The sequence below is a fragment of the Archocentrus centrarchus genome, chromosome 22, assembly GCF_007364275.1.
Source record: "Archocentrus centrarchus isolate MPI-CPG fArcCen1 chromosome 22, fArcCen1, whole genome shotgun sequence".
NCBI lineage: Eukaryota > Metazoa > Chordata > Actinopteri > Cichliformes > Cichlidae > Archocentrus > Archocentrus centrarchus.
In genome coordinates, this window is record NC_044367.1 from 6,925,249 (window position 1) to 6,941,518 (window position 16,270).

At 41.5% G+C, this 16,270-nt stretch overlaps 1 protein-coding gene across 1 annotated transcript; it reads right to left on the reverse strand.

Annotated features, from left to right (window-relative positions):
* Positions 1-13,322: 13,322 nt before the first annotated feature.
* Positions 13,323-15,894, reverse strand: LOC115772844 (uncharacterized). The gene is made up of 2 exons (XM_030719255.1): positions 15,441-15,894; positions 13,323-14,641 (listed from the first exon to the last, which is right to left on the reverse strand). Exons 1-2 carry the CDS (start codon positions 15,823-15,825, stop codon positions 13,590-13,592), a joined length of 1,437 nt encoding a protein of 478 aa, XP_030575115.1. The 5' UTR covers positions 15,826-15,894; the 3' UTR covers positions 13,323-13,589.
* Positions 15,895-16,270: the final 376 nt, after the last annotated feature.

Here is a 16,270-nt window from a genome sequence, read left to right on the forward strand (position 1 = left end):
GAATTTTTGGACATGCTGGAACCAAACCAGGGGCCAAACCAACAAGCATCACAAAGCAGGAAACCCAGAGTGTGTGTTTCCTCCTTTGTGCTCTGCTGCAGCTGCCTTCAGGTGTTGTGACTGAATGACCTTATCTAGTTTAGTTAAATGCTGCTCGATAGGATTAAGATCAGTTGACTGACATCCATTGCAGATCACTCAACGCTTTACTCTTAAAATCTCCCGAGTGGCTTTCACAGCATGTTTTGCGCCACCATCCTGTCAAGCATTTTCCATTCATGATGATGATGATACTTTATTGATCCCACAATGGGGAAATTACAGTTAACAGAACACCCATCCAAGAAGACAAACAGAACAAACATTTGCTGCCTTTGACTAAATCTGAACAGAAAGTATAGCTCTACACATTCTCAGAGTCCAGCACCACTAGGGGCCAATGCGTTACAGAAGCATTCATCATGAGCCATATTACAAGGCTTCTCCATATATTTTTCTTACCATCATTTAGGTAGAGGTTGATCTTAGTTCCATCTCTACAAATAATAATGTTTCCAAACTGGATTTCCTTTTTTTTGGATGTGTTTGTCTAATCAGGGATGGTGTTATATATCTTGACTGCATCTGTTCGTGTTTTTTGCTTTACCATGGAAAGGATCCTGTGATCATTCATGACTCTCATCTTCTGTAGACATGTAGGCCTTTTTATATTCTCAGCTGTGCCCTCCTAATGTACCTGCTCTCACTCTGGTGTATTTGCTCCGGTTCCTCTGCTGTTTGCAAAGGATGGTGTGAGTGCTCCTATGATTGGTTGGTCTCGGTTCACAGCTTCCAAATGCAAATTGCCACACTTGGAATCAACTCCAAAACCTTTTACCTGCAAAATTACTGAAAACATGAAGTAGTAGTAACAAGGCGACACCCGCTCATTAAACAGATTGCTCCTGAAAACAGGGAATAAATGTGTGTAATATGTCAGCAAATGGCTTTAAATTGGTATTTGAATGTTTTTTTTTCAACTCCTTGAGTCTGCAGTTAGTTTTATTTTTATTGCATTCTATTGTGGTGGCACACCAAGCCAAAATTATTGGAAAAAAAATGTAAGTATCCAAAGATTTATTAACCAAACTTGATGTGCCTGGAAGACCAGGCTTATGTGCAGCATAGTCTGTAATAATTATTGTCACAGTTCTGTTTATTTTTACAATTTTCACCTCTGTCCCCTGTAACTCACCATCCTCTCACGAGATGTGTGCAGACTTTCCTCCCACCTCACCTTATTTCCATTCCCCACTGAGCTCTGCGTGCCTGCCATCTTTCACAAGCTGTTTGTCAAAGCCTTGCATCATTTCTGTTCCAGAAGTTATTCTGCTCTTCCCTTAAGGAACTTAATTGCCTTAATAAGGAACTGGAACAGTTTGTGTTTGGGTTGTCCTGCCTGTCTTCATCATGACAGTTCTGTTCAGAGTTTTTTAAAACTCAATGAAATGTCTCTAGTAGGAGGATCCCACACAGGAAAATGTATTTTGTGTATATTCTTTTATTTAAAAATCTAAAAAATGTGGAGGCAGTGCCTAAATGCTGTTACATGCATTACAGATTGGATAACAGGTTTATCTTTTGCATGTCTCCAAATTTTTGACTGGTACTGTAATCCAGTAACTAGCAGCATTTTTAATTAAACTCAGCTAAGACACAACAGGATGTTGTACTGTCATATTTACCTTACATTCAGCTGGGTTGAGATCAGAAACTCTTTGTTTTAAATGCTCAGTATGTTTCAGTCTGAGTTCAGACTAAATTAAAAAGGCATGGCCAGATGAATTCTTAACATAATACAGTCTTCTCCAAAGGAATGAATACTAAAGACATTATTACCATTCCTGTCTGGTGATTGGCTGATCGTGACCAAATCACCTCAACCTGATAATTAAAGATAGCAGAGAGGGAGCATTAAGGAGAGTGAGACTGAATTAGATGGTGACACACACAGAAATAAGAATTCAGATAAGGTTTTTTTTTCCCCGCATACAATCAGTTCCACACACTAAAGAGATCTAGAGCAGCAGCAGCTCCATGCACCATTACAACACTTTAATGGGATTTTCCCCTTCATGTCTGAGTAGGAGAGAGTAGGGGATTAAAAGGAAATTAACCCAATAAACTTAAATGAAACAAAAGAAATTTCCCCCAATTTAACATGACCCATTTCACACTGAAATCTGCTGTGGGAATCTGCAGTGCTGTTTTCTAGTTTGTTTGAGGATTAAAAGACTTTTAAGTAAATACTGGATTTAAATTATTCTTGACTTAGTAAGTTAAAGATTAAAATTTTCAAGATTTAATTGGACCTGGATTAAAGATATTCAACAAGTAAATATTACTTAATATCACTCTATGCTGGATTAAAATTGTGTTTAACTCAGGCAATCCTAGATTTAAATTACACTAAATTCAATCCTGACTGGAAAAAATTGATCCTCATTTAAAATGGCTTTAGCTTCTAGTAGACTGGACTGGATTGGTGGCCTGTGAGGAGGAAGCGCAGTCTGAAACGGAATCCCCGGGTACTCCATCAACCCATTCATGTTTCAAATCCATGGTCCCCACTCAGTGACACACCCATCAAGAAAAAAACTCTGGTTATTGCCCACTCTGTACTTAGAAACATGAAGCTACCATAGTCGATTGTATTCCTGGGGCCAGAGCCAGTGACTGAATCCAATTTGAAACTGCTGACCAAGAGTAAGCGCAGATTTGAGAATATTGTACTTCACCTTGGCAGTAAAAATACACAATCTGAGAAAAAAATGCATCAATCGGAGGTCACTAAAATACTGAGACGGGGTGGAAGTTTGCTAAAACAATGTCAGATTTTCTCTGGTCTCCCCCCAATCAGACCAGTAGTGGCATGTTTAGCCACAAGTTCTCATTAAAATTGCTGACTCTGAGTGGTGTCCAAAAAATGATGTGGGTCGTATTTCAGGGTCTGCAGAAACCAGTGATACTGTCGTTTGGATTGGAGGACTTGTTGCATCCATCCCACTTTAGATGGAGCAGCTTTCATTTCTAGAAATCTGACCAAATTTATTAAACATGCCAAAAGGCAACTATTCAGAGTTTGGACCAGGAAGCAGAGTTGCAGTTTTACACGCCTCTCTGCAGTTTCTCTGCTCCTATAATCACCCTAAAACCTCATACTGATAGAGATTGTGTCTGCTCCCAGACCATCAGGAAACAAAACAAAAAATCAGTAAAAAGAAAAACAAAAATAACAAACAAAAAAAATTAAACATAAAACCCCAGAAAAACAGAATAATATAACACCTTCAACAGAACCAAAGAGTAAATCAATAAAATGTGGATTATTCATTATTTGTCTTTAATTGAAAGAAAATTTGAGACATCCAGTTTGTGTGTACTCTTTTATTAACTACTTCGTGTCCTTTAACTCAGATGTGTCAATCAAGAGCTGTTCTCAGTTCTTCAGGACTCGAGGTTCAGTCACTGTGGAACCAAACCTCTCTAATTTCACACTTTCATTACAGCAAAGCAGCAGAGACAAGCAGCAGAATACCAAACAGTCTCCTCTTCCATAGAGCTTTAGTTCACATGTTGTCCAGATGCCCTATGGAAGAGTTACATTAATAATAACAAATTTCCCTGCAGCACTGCTTCATCTGGGGAAGTCTGCTCAAACAGCTGGGAGGCACCAAGCTTTAATCAATACAATTACTAAAAAAGACACCCAGCTATCTGCCTCTACTGCTGTGTGTGTTTAATTTGTGCTTACACTTTTCTTTTAGTGCCTCTGGAATCCTGTAGCAAGTAAATAATGTCACTTCAGCAGTCTGAAATCATGTGTAGTCTTAGTACCAGTGTTTCATCATGTTTCTCAATGTTCTAGTTCCCATTGCTTATAATGAATTAGACGTATCATTCTTCTGTGGTGGTGGAGTGTAAGTTGGGTTGAATTACCTGACATTTTCAATGCTACTTTGCAGAGCTTCTGCAACATGTGGGAATCTTCACTCCTACTCAGTCTTTTCCTCCACAAGTGTGCTTCTCTACAACAGCTACCTCATCTCCTTGCATCTCTAATGTGGCAGCTACTTCCCCCCTCACACCTGTTTGTCCACCCTTGTCTGTCTCAGAGACAGGGGTGAATTGGAGCTAGGAAGACTATGCTCTGGGAAGGTTGCTGGCCCTGATGCTGTGTGTCTAAGGCTGCTTAAGGACTGTGCTGCCCGACTGTGTCGAGCTCTCCACAGGATCTTTAATCTGAGTCTAGTCTGAGTCGGCTGTGAGCACCTTGTGCCCCAGCCATCAGTGTAGTTGGCCATGAGCCCTGCGCCGCCCTAGTCTAGGCCTCCGGTGCACCCTTTGCAATCAGAGCCTTCATAGTCTTCAGAGCCTGCAGCAACACCTCTTCAGTCTTCAATGTCTACAGAGCCTTCCAAGAAACCTGCAAAGCAGCCCCAGTCAACTGAGGAGACAGCTGTGAGCTCTGCGGAGTATCCTGGCTGTTTCAAGTATTCTGATTGCTTCAAGTGTGAGCTGCTGCAGCCCTGGTCATCAGTGGCTAGTGTCCTGCCCTGCACTGCATCCATCTCCTCCTGATGGGTCCCATTCCACCCAAGTGTCCAGACGATCTGGAGCCGATGGGTCCCACTCTGCCCGAGTGCCCAGAGGGTCTGGAGCCCAGGCCTGAGGGTTTGACAGGTCCCGCACCACCCAAATGTCCTGAGCCTGAGGGTCCAATGTTGGCCATGTCTTAGAGGTCCTGTCGGCTCCCAGAGAATCTCCTCCACTGTCGAACTTTGGATGGGTCTTGTCTTCTTAGTCGACATCGCCCCCTAGAAGGACCACCCTGCCAACACCGGCCTCCTGCCAGGCCTCTAAAGAGGACCTGCTGTCTCCATCGACATTGGCCTCTGAAGCTTCCCTTCTCCACCACTGGCCCCCCCCGCCAGCCTCCTGAGTTCATGTCTCCGCTGCTGGTCCCGCAGCTGGGCCTCTGAATATCTCCGACTTCACTGGCCCCCGGAACTCCTTCGCTTTCACCACTGGCCTCATGGCCAGGCCCTCGAACTGCTTCGCCTTCACTGCTGGCCACCCGGCCAGACCCCTAATCTGCTTCGCCATAAGAACCATGCTGAAGATCTGGATGCGTGTGATGTGGAGTTGGCTATGGATGAGCTCAATGAGAAGTTGATGAAAACTGAAGGTGAATAGGGTGAAGGAGGGCCACATCGATCTGTGACAGAAACCTTTTTAAAAATGACAGCAGCAAAGTGACTGGCTTATACACAGGTGACAGAATCCTGAATGTAGAAACTGACAAAACTAACATTGTGTTCAAACACAGTGTGAAGTGGTATAGTATTCCAGGAAGGTCTGATAGTTTAAGTCTCACATGTATATTTTAAACTAAGCTAAAGAAAACAAACTACATTGTTTTGTGTGATCTGAATAAAACTGATGATTTTACATTCAGCGAAAAAAAACAATCCCACAGTTTGTCTGAAGCTTCGATCAGCACCAAAGCTCCAGTGTTCATGCAGAAGCTCTTAATCTCAGAATATTAGACGAATAAAGTGTCTGCATAGAGTTTTGACTGTAATAGAGCTCCAGCTCCTGATGAATGGTATAAGCTACTAATGGTCTCTGAAGAGGACCAGAACAGAGCAATTAGCCATAGGCAAACAGATGGTCTGTTTTTGCAGGAGATGCCATGACTGACACCACGAGAGACTATAAAGAAGGAAGAAGAAAAAGAAGTGTCAAAGAACAGAGAGAAGAAAAACAAAACAAATTTTTTTAGAACGTAAGCACATTTTTGGAAAGGTATTATATACAGTCTTGGCCATTTTGTTAGGTTAGACCTGTTGAACTGCTCGTTAGCACAAATATCTTAACAGCCAATCACATGGCAGCAACTAAGCACATGACACATAGACATGGTCAAGGCAAACTGCTAATTTGATTTAAGTGACTTTGAACATGGTTGCTGGCAGGTCTGAGTACTTCAGAAACTGATCTGGCATCTTTCCCACACAATCATTTCTAGGGTTTACAGAGATTGGTCTGGAAAAACGAAAACATCCAATGAGTGGCAGTTCTCTTGCTGATGCCAGAGACTGATGAATAGACTACTTCAAGCTAATAGGAAAGCAGTTGCCTAAAGCCCTCCTTTTCCCCATGTAATCACATCAGAAATTAACATCTACCATTTGCTCTTCCTGATAGTGCAGCTGGCCAGCGCTCCAGTAGCGGAAGCACGTTTCTTGTCAATTTTGCCAACTACTGTCCTTTGTTGAAGGTTGTTGAAATATCTCCTTTTTGGTACTAAATCATCAGAGGCTGGCATACTCCCATACATGCCATGGGTTTGTATTTTTGTGTACAAATGCAATGATATTGTGATACAACATTTTTATATCACGTACCACTGCCATATCAGTATTATCAGGGACACTATGTTATAGCACAGCCCTACTCCACAATCATCAGAGCTCAAGCCAGCAGAGCATCTTTGGTTGAATGGGAGATTGACATCATGGATGTGCAGTCACCAGCAGTTACTGCATAATGCTGTCATATCAGTGTGGACCAAAATCTTTTTCTCTTCTACAAAGTGAGGACATTTATGATGATGATGATGACGATGATAATCTTCTCAGCTGCTCTCACGATGCGCTGGAAGGTCTTGTGGCAGGATGCTGTGCAGGCACCATACCACACTGTGATGCAGTTGGTCAGGATGTTCTCAATCGTGCCCCTGTAGAAAGTGTGCATGATGGGGGCTGGGGCTCTGGCTCTTCGCAGTTTGCGGAGAAAGTAGAAGCGTTGATGGTCAGACGGGAATGCTGGGGGAGCACCCTCCTGAAGTCCACAACAGTCTTCTTCACATTCAGAGAAAGATTGTTGTGGGGCAGGCTTGAGATGTTGCATGACTAGCTGTTCGAAGCACTTCATGAGGATAGGGGTAAGTGCAACTGGATGGTAGTCATTGAAACAGGTGGGTAACAGCTTCTTCTTCTTCTCCTCCTCTTTGTTACCTTGTGTATAAATGGTCTGTGTTTCTCATTGTTCTTTGTTATGTTGTCCCTCAGTTCAGTTCCAGTTCCTAGTCTGAATTCCTAGTTCCAGTCCTGCTCTGTTTGTATCCTGCATTTGGAAAGAGTTCAGCATTAAAGCGTCATTTTCTGTTCACTTCCTGACTCCCAAGTCCTGCATTCTGAAGCTTCAGACTCAGAATGCAGGACTGTTGTCACCAAATATATTCAAAAATTATGAAGAGAATTGGTGGTAAAGGGCAGCCCTGGCAGAGTCCAACACTGGAAACAAGTCCAGCTTATTGCTGACAATCCAAGCTCTTGCTGCAGCTATAAGGGGACTGAAGAAAATGGATGGAAGGAAATTGTGAAAATTTTAACATTTTTACAAAATTTTATATTTTTGTCAATACAGCGTTAGCACCTTCAAATGCGCCAAATCTTAGGAATGACCCAGGGACAGTGCATGTGCATTGACTAATGATTTGTGATCAGGCGTTAACACTAGATTTGGCAGATGGGGGAAGCCTAAGATTGGATGTAGTGATGCAATGTGGGAAAAGAATCACTTAAAAATCCATCCATCCATTTTCTTTCACTTATCTGGGGTTGTGGGGGGAACACCTCACCAGGAGGTGCCCAGGAGGCATCCTAGTCTGATGCCCAAACAACCTCAAATGGCTCCTGTCAATATCGAGGAGCAGCAGTTCTACTCTGAGCCCCTCCCAAAAGGCTTCACTCCTCACCCTGTCTCTAAGGGCCAAGAGCTCATGACCATAGGTGAAGGTAGGGATGTCGATCTGTAAATCAACAGCTTTGTTTTGATGCTTAGCTCCCTCTTTATCACGACAGACCAGTGCAGCGTCTGCATCACTGCAGACGCTGCCTCAATTCGTCTGTCAATCTCCCGTTCCCTTCTCCCATCACTCGTGAACAAGACCCTGAGATACTTAAGCTCCTACATCTGGGGCAGGAACTCACTTTAATTCACTTTAATTTAACTTAATATTTTTTTGTTTTTCACATCCCACCACACACAGTTTGAGAACTATTGATCTAACCTAAGAATGAGTGTTTTTCCTTATAAAGAAGCTAAAAGGTAACACTTATTTCATTATCGTAGGCTAATTCTGTCCAGAGACAGCAGTCCATTTCACAGCAACCATTATCTGCTAAATCTGAGCAAACACATGATATTCAGAGGTTGCTTAGCAGAGGATACTGCTTGTATACTGCTGTGGGAGCCATATCTTGTGACATGGGCATGATGTTTTACTCAGTCTGTGGTCAGTCTGAGGTTTTGATTACCTGAATACCTTTCAGCGATTGTTTATATTTACATCAGAAGTGTCAAGGTGAATGAAAAGAAAAAAAAAAACATAATTTATCATGAGAATGATCTGATTAATGGCTGTTGTTTTCTTAGTAGAAAAATCGATAACAGATCTGTTTTATTTTCTCAAAGCAGGTGGTTTCTATTGAGGTAATTTAATGAATTTACAGCTCAGTGTGCTGGGTTCTCTATGCTGATACGACTCATTGGAGCTCACCCAGCAGTCTATTTTGTTCTCTCACTCTTTCTCTCTCATCTATATGACAGTAATCATTAGAATAAGCCAATATTTATTTAATTACACTTTGGATCTCGGCATTTAAGTGACTAGATATTGTATATTCATCTTCCCAATCCACAGCAAAACAAAAATAATAATAGCTCAGGTATTGTATATGTGCGTGTATCTGCTTGTAATAAATAGAAGCAGTAGTATCAGAAACATTAATTTGATCATTACAAGGCCCAGCCCAAAATAATCTGGTCCTTACAAAATGTGAATCCTGGTGCCTCGCCTGTTGAGAAGCAACAGGTAAGCTACCTGTCGAAAAATGGGGTGAGACGCACATGAACCTCAATTAGCTATGGTCATGTGATGTGGCTGTTTTGAACCACACTTAGGAGCAGTGTTTTGAAACATCTGCACTTTGGAATCTCAGCACAGTTTTGAAATGTCAGTATTGAGCATCCCATGCCTACATTTAACTAGCTGGGGACAAAATGCACAGAAACAGTCTGTGTTTGATATTTGTTGAGCTGTTTGTTTCACATAGTAGTTTCACTGGAAACTACCTGCTGAGTACTGACATGTGCACCATGAACGCATCACATCAATTATTCTATTACTCCATCTCCAAGCTGTCAGCTGGAAGCAACTCCAGGATGCAGTACACAAAAGGCTAATTCCCTGGACTGTATTATGTATTGATCTGCCTCCCGGATTTAATTGCTCAATAACTGAAGGTACTGGAATGCCGTTCCAGATTGTTCCGGGCTACTTTAACCCATAGTTGCGATTGACAAGGATGGATGGATGGATAGATAGATACCCGTACAGACTAAAGATGAAGACTGGTGTAATATATGTCTGTGCTTTCAGAGATATTAAAGGAGCAGTCCAGTATTTAATGACCTACTCCCTGTCTCCCACCCTAGCTTAGCACAAAGACTGGAAGCATGGGAAAACTGCAGACCTCAGTAAGAAAAAACTTTCAGTTTGTGGATCTCAGCTTATCCTGATAGCACTCTGTATTATTGATGAAAGGCAGATTTCTGCTCTGTTAATAATACATACAGATGTTGACTTTTGTGATGATGCTCTAAGTGTTGAAACTGGATATTCTTGGCTTTCTCCTGCTTTTTTTTTAAGGACAGAAACATCTTTAGTTTGTAGCAGCAATTCACCTCAGCCATAAGGTCGGGATGTGTGATATCAGCAAAAATGCCTTAGTACTCTTCTTCTTCCTTAGCTATTAACATCATGGTTTTGGATTTTTGACTGTTTTTATCCTCATGCCATGAATCGCTGTGGTAGAAATAATTTAGTTAGTGTACTACCATGGTCGCAACATACATTTTTACATTTTTTGTAGAGCTCCGTCGGTCAATGCTGCCCATGGAAAATACATCCTACGTGTCTGGATGAAGCAGCAAAGCTTGTGACTGTGAAGACCAATGTGAGAATGTCACAAAGGTCACACCTGTATGTGGTCACTGGTGGTCGCCTGTCTGTGGGTATTGTTTTGAGCCTTTCTCCATGCCCTCTTGTCAGCCGCTGTGTACATAAGCTTTTCTTCTCCTGACTTGAGGTGTCGGGCCACCTCACACAATCGGCTGCAACCCCTTTCCAGGACTCTGCGTCAATGTTAAGAGCCTTCATGTTTCTCTTGCAGACATACTTAAACCTCAGTTGTGGACGTCCAGTGCTTCTCCTGCCAGAGACTAGCTTGCCATGGGAGACCTCTTTGGGGATGGTCCAAGTCTCACTGCCATACTGGAAATAAGGAGGAGCTGAGAGCTGTGCAGAAGGATCTGAGAAGGAAAATCAGGGATGGAAAAAACATCTACAGGAAGAAGATGGAGGACCAGCTACAGCAGAGCAACATCAGTGGGGTTTGGAAGAGTTTGAACTCAATTTCAGGCCACAAACCAAGCCCTAGGGTCATGGGGGACTTAGAGTGGGTGAACAACCTGAACCAGTTCTTTAACAGGTTTGACCAGCCACCCATCCCTCCCCCAGCCCAGTCCCCCCTGCTGTCAGCCCCACCATCTTTAATGACTGCCAACCTTTCTTCTTCTCGGGACCTCACACCTCTCAGCTCTCAGCCATCACCCTCCCCCTTCACTTCAGGGGACTCCATCTCACAACCCCCATCCCCCACCTCCATCTTGTCCCTCTCAACTCATCATGTGAGGAAGGAGCTACGTAAAATCAAGGTGTGAAAGGTTGCAGGTCCAGACGGCATCAGCTCCAGGCTCCTGAGGTGCTGCGCAGATCAACAGTGTGTGGCATAATGGGATACATGTTCAACCTGAGCTTGAAGCTGGGGAAAGTACCACAACTGTGGAAGACCTCCTGTGTGGTACTGGTACCAAAGACCAAACATCCAAAGGATCTTAGCAGCTACAGGCCGGTAGCCCTGACGTTGCATCTAATGAAGACCCTCGAGAGGCTGGTCCTCAACCATCTACGCCTCATGGTGTCGTCTTCGTTGGACCCACTGCAGTTCGCCTACCGGCCTGGCATCGGGGTGGATGATGCCATCATCTACCTCCTGCACCGAGCTCTGACCCACCTGGAGAAGCTGGGAAGCACTGTGAGGATCATGTTCTTTGATTTCTCCAGTGCTTTTACCACCATCCAGCCAGGACTTCTGAGAGACAAGCTGGAGCTGTCAGGAGTGGACCACCACATGTCCCAGTGGATACTGGACTACCTCACTGACCGCCCACAGTACGTGAGGACACAGGGCTGTGTCTCTGACAGGCTGGTCTGCAGTACATGGGCCCCACAGGGAACTGTGCTGGCACCGTTCCTCTTCACCCTTCCACACTGCAGACTTCTCCATCAACTCCCCACGCTGCCATCTGCAGAAGTTCTCTGACAACTCTGCCATAGTTGGCCTCATCACAGGTGAGGATGACTCAGAGTACAGACAGTGGACTCAGGACTTTGTGGACTGGTGCCAGCAGAACCACCTCCTGATCAACGCCGCTAAAACCAAGGAGCTGGTGGTGGATTTCCGCAAGCGCAGACCCACCACACTGACACCGGTGAACATCCAAGGAGTGGACATTGAGATAGTGGACTCTTATAAGTACCTGGGTGTTCACCTAAACAATAAACTGGACTGGACTCATAACACTGATGCGCTATACAGGAAGGGTCAGAGCAGACTCTACCTGCTGAGAAGGCTGAGGTCTTTTGGAGTGCAGGGGGTGCTCTCACTGTAGTAGCATCAGCCATCTTCTATGCTGTAGTATGTTGGAGCAGCAGCTTATCTACAGCTGAGAGGAAGCGGATAGACAAGCTCATCACCAATGATGGACAGGGTCTCCCACCCCATGCATGAAGCTGTTGCTGAACTGGAGAGCTCCTTCAGTGACAGACTGCTGCATCCTAAATGCACAAAAGTAGCATTATCGTAGATCCTTCCTCCCAGCAGCTGTAAGACTGTATAACCATCACTGCTCCCAACAAAACCACAATAACCTACACATTGTAGGATAATATATAATATATTGTAAACAATCCAGCCTGTTAAGGTTCAACACACAGGCACATCATGTAAATTGTATATATTGTTATTATTATGTTTAATCTTTGTTTGTTGTTTTTATATATGTATTCTTTTTCTTAATAATGTAAATTATTATATTTATAACAGCGGCTGCTGTTACACCCAAATTTCCCCTCTGTGGGACAATAAAGGCTGTTTCTTTATATTATATATATATATATATATATATATATATATATATATATATATATATATATATATAAATATATATATATATAAAAATATATATATATATATATATATATATATATATATATATATATTGAGCTATTTATATATATATATATATATATATAAAAAAAAAATATATATATATATATATATATATATATATATATATATATATATATATATATATATATATATATATATATATATATATATATATTGAGCAACCACAAAAAGTTTTTATCTGAGCACATGTACCCCTCCTTTCATGGTAATTATGAAAACTACAGTAAAGAAAATGAAGTTAGAGCTTATAATCAGCTGTAAGAACAGGGCATGAACATCATTCACATGGGTACTGTTATCAGCATCCAGGAACCTTGGCTCTCTGCTAGTCCTGATGGGGTCATTGACTGAGAAATAAAATGTCGTGTACCAACCCCTCCTTCACTCACTGAGCAGCTTACCCAAAAATGCAGCGATACAGTATCACATTGGTAGATGGAGAGCTGCTGCAGAAAACTGGAAGCAGAGGCTATGACATGCAAGTGCAGCTTACAATGTTTTGCACAGGTCTAGACTGCCACACCTGTGATCTTGACACCTAGTGAGCATGTTTCATTTACAGTGCAATATGATGAAGCATTTGTAAAGGAACAAGTAAAGTGCTTGAGAGGGTTTTACTTCTCATGTTTCTTGCTTCAACTTGTAGAACAATATGCAGCAGGAAGATTTCAGCTCAATGAGAGATACTTGAAGATAATGGGCAAGATTTAATGCACATTTGCTCATGTGACAACTATAAATGAGACCGTCAGACATTAACATACAGGCAGAGTTCAATCTCTGAATGAAAGAAGACATTTAAAATTTCACCCCAACAAAAATGAACATAATTTATAAAAAAAAAAAAAAAAAAAAAAAAAAAAGGTGGGAAATTTATGACAAACTGATGACATAAAATGTTGCAATTAGTTCTTTATTTTTGAAATCTTCCAAGACAATAATAAAATGCCAGGACTGCACAACTGACCTTTGTCATTTTGAGAAAACCCATTTGTTGCCATTTGTGGTTGAATAAAGAAAATATTCATTGTTCAGTTGATTGCACTATATGTGAACTGTCTCTCATAAGCTTTTTTTTTTTTTTTTTAAACAAAAATACTCACACTGTGTAGAAAAGATAAAAAGGGAGACCTGGATATTATTTACATTCTACATATTTGTACATCAAAATGATTCTGTATCATGGATGAGATCCTCTCTTAAATTGACTAGAGCAGCACATACTCTCAGAATCTTGTCTATTTTAGGAGCCATGCCGATAGGAACAGTTTGTGATAGTATTTTGAAGACTTTCAAACGTCTGATTGCTCTTTCAACATGGACTCTGACATTTGCAATCTGACGCGTGTATGTTTCCTGTTCCTCAGTTAGTTGTCCGCATTTTTTTGTGAAAGAAGGAATTACTAAGCTAACTTTTCTCTCAAAGAGCAAGTCTTTTATTGTAAAACCTCTAACTGCCATGACTTCATCACCAGGTTTCAGGCATGTTAATACCCCAGAGTCCATTGTGATAAATTTGTCACTACATCGACCATCATATGCAGCAGACACAAACATTATTAGTCCACATGGTGCAATAACAACCAAATATTTGATTGTGTTGTGTGAAGAATCGTGACTGTATGATTCTGTTCTTGAGCCCAGATTTTTGGGTTTCTGTAAAAGGCTCTCACTGCAGTCTATAATGCATGTGGTATTTGGAAAGTTCTTCTTGAAGGATGCAGGCATAGTTGCTTGAATAGTTTCTCTTGGCAGCCATGGAATTAATGGTCGGAAAAGTTCCTCCAGTCTGTCTAACCAGTATGAGATGATCTTGCTAGCCATGCTGTGTGATATATGAAACTGGCGGCTTAGGTCATCTATTACACGGTTAGTCTTTAATTTCATAAGTGTCAGTAGGACTTGATCTCGTACAGGCATTGTAAATTCACTGTTGTCATATCCTTCCAGTGTCGACACAAGAGTGTTAAATGTTTCTAAGGCTATACCAGTGTACAGCAAAGTGTCTGCGTCATTTTGAAGAATAAAATTTGCAGCTTCATCACACGGAGTCATCTTGTCCTGGGCATCTTTTCTGTGGGACGTGTTGCAGTATTGATGATCATGTTGTGAAGGGTCCTTCCACTGTGTTTGGACTGAGTGCAGATGTGGCTCAGGAGGTTGTGTGGAGATGCTGGCCTGGTCTTGGATGACTGAAGCTGCATCCACAGCGCAGCCTGAATAACACAAAAATACAATCAAATGTACACTCAAGTAAAGCATGTTAGCATAACAGAAACTGTAAAGTGTCAATTAGCTTATTACATTTTATGAGGGAAATTTTTAATTCTACACACTCACAAAATCATAAATGTCAACAGAGCTGTTTCAGGGGGGGCTTTAGGCCCCCTGAAATGTTCCTATGCCCCCTAAAATTTTGTTATAATATTGTTAAAATATTGTGATTAGATGTTATTTTTTTCTTTCTTAAAAAAAAAAAAAATCACTTGGTGGTAGGTGGCATTTAACCTTTTTAACTTGGGCTTAACTGGAGTTTTTATACATCTGCAGTTGTTTTAAATAAATGAAAAATAAATAACTGCCTCAAATAACTTAACATATTCTTTATGAACACAAACCTCAGACGTTTAAAGCCCTGGGGGCTAATCTCAGCCCGTCTTTCAATCCTACTGACGTCCCAGCATACACAAAAAATTGTTTTGCCTGTATTTGGGAAGTAGATTGTTGAATTTTACTAGCTTACTGAATAAAAACCTATTCTGGGACAGTTGAATGAAGCCATGTATACTTCCGCCAGCAAATATCTGTTAACTGGTGTTAATTACTAACCACGGGCTTAATTTTTCTTTAAAATTGAGACTTGGCTTCTAATAACGTGCTAACATCCAGTCTTCACTGCATAACACTTTACTGCAACCAGCTAGCGCTGATGCTAACGCCATTCACCAAAGGGTATAATTCAGTAAAAGCTAAGGATGTGAAACGGGGACAAACCACATTTACAGTTTCACTCACCGGGAACAGATTCGGTCGTTTTGTTAATGTTGCTGGAGGCTGTCCGGCTCCAGATGGTCCGGATGACACGCTTTCTTTTCTTTGGTGATGGCCGGTCACAGCCCAGATAGAGCTCCGGGTCGGGGTGTAGCTCAGTGGGCTTTTTGTCAATGAAATGAAAAGAGCAAACATAAACTCTCTTCGGCGGGCGTTTGAGTTTTAAAGCTGCCAGCCACGCTGCTTTCCGATCCTCCTTCCTCGGCATAGAGTGCAGTGCGTAGGGCGCTGGGCACGGACAAACCTTTCGTATTTGATGATGTTCGAAGCAAAATTTTTCTAACTCATTTTTCAATTTTCTTGTATTGTTGTAACAACCGACAGCAGCACAAGTTGAACCCGAGCTCATGTTCGAACTAATAAAGCCGCCCGTTACAGTACAAAGAAACCGAATTTTATCGTTAACGCTGGCTCTGACCCCGGGTACCCGGAAGTATAAACCGGACGGCGGAAGTGGCAACTTTTTAAAAAAAAATTTTTATAAGCTTTATTTATCGTCACAATGTCACAGTAACAGTAGTCATGAAAAAAATAGTGTACAGTAATAAACAAAGGACATAAAATGAAAGAAGAATATAGTCATAAAATACAAAGAAAACTGTCAAAACAGAACAGAAGAAAAAAGAAAGGAAAAAAAATTACAAAAATAAATGCGAGTTACAAAAATAAGTTATAGTCTTTCCAAATACTTACTGTTTTTATAGCCTTTTTGTTATTTGAGTTCGAGATTGAATCAAGATACAGTTTTACATCTATTACGAAGAGGTCAAAAAGTGGTTTCCTGTGCATTATTT

Excerpts from the sequence above, each read along its gene's own strand:
- LOC115772844 (XM_030719255.1), bottom strand. The coding sequence starts at position 15,825 with ATGAGCTCGGGTTCAACTTGTGCTGCTGTCGGTTGTTACAACAATACA. Across the intron at positions 14,642-15,440 it reads AACGACCGAATCTGTTCCCG|GCTGCGCTGTGGATGCAGCT; the intron begins GTGAGTGAAACT and ends TGTGTTATTCAG.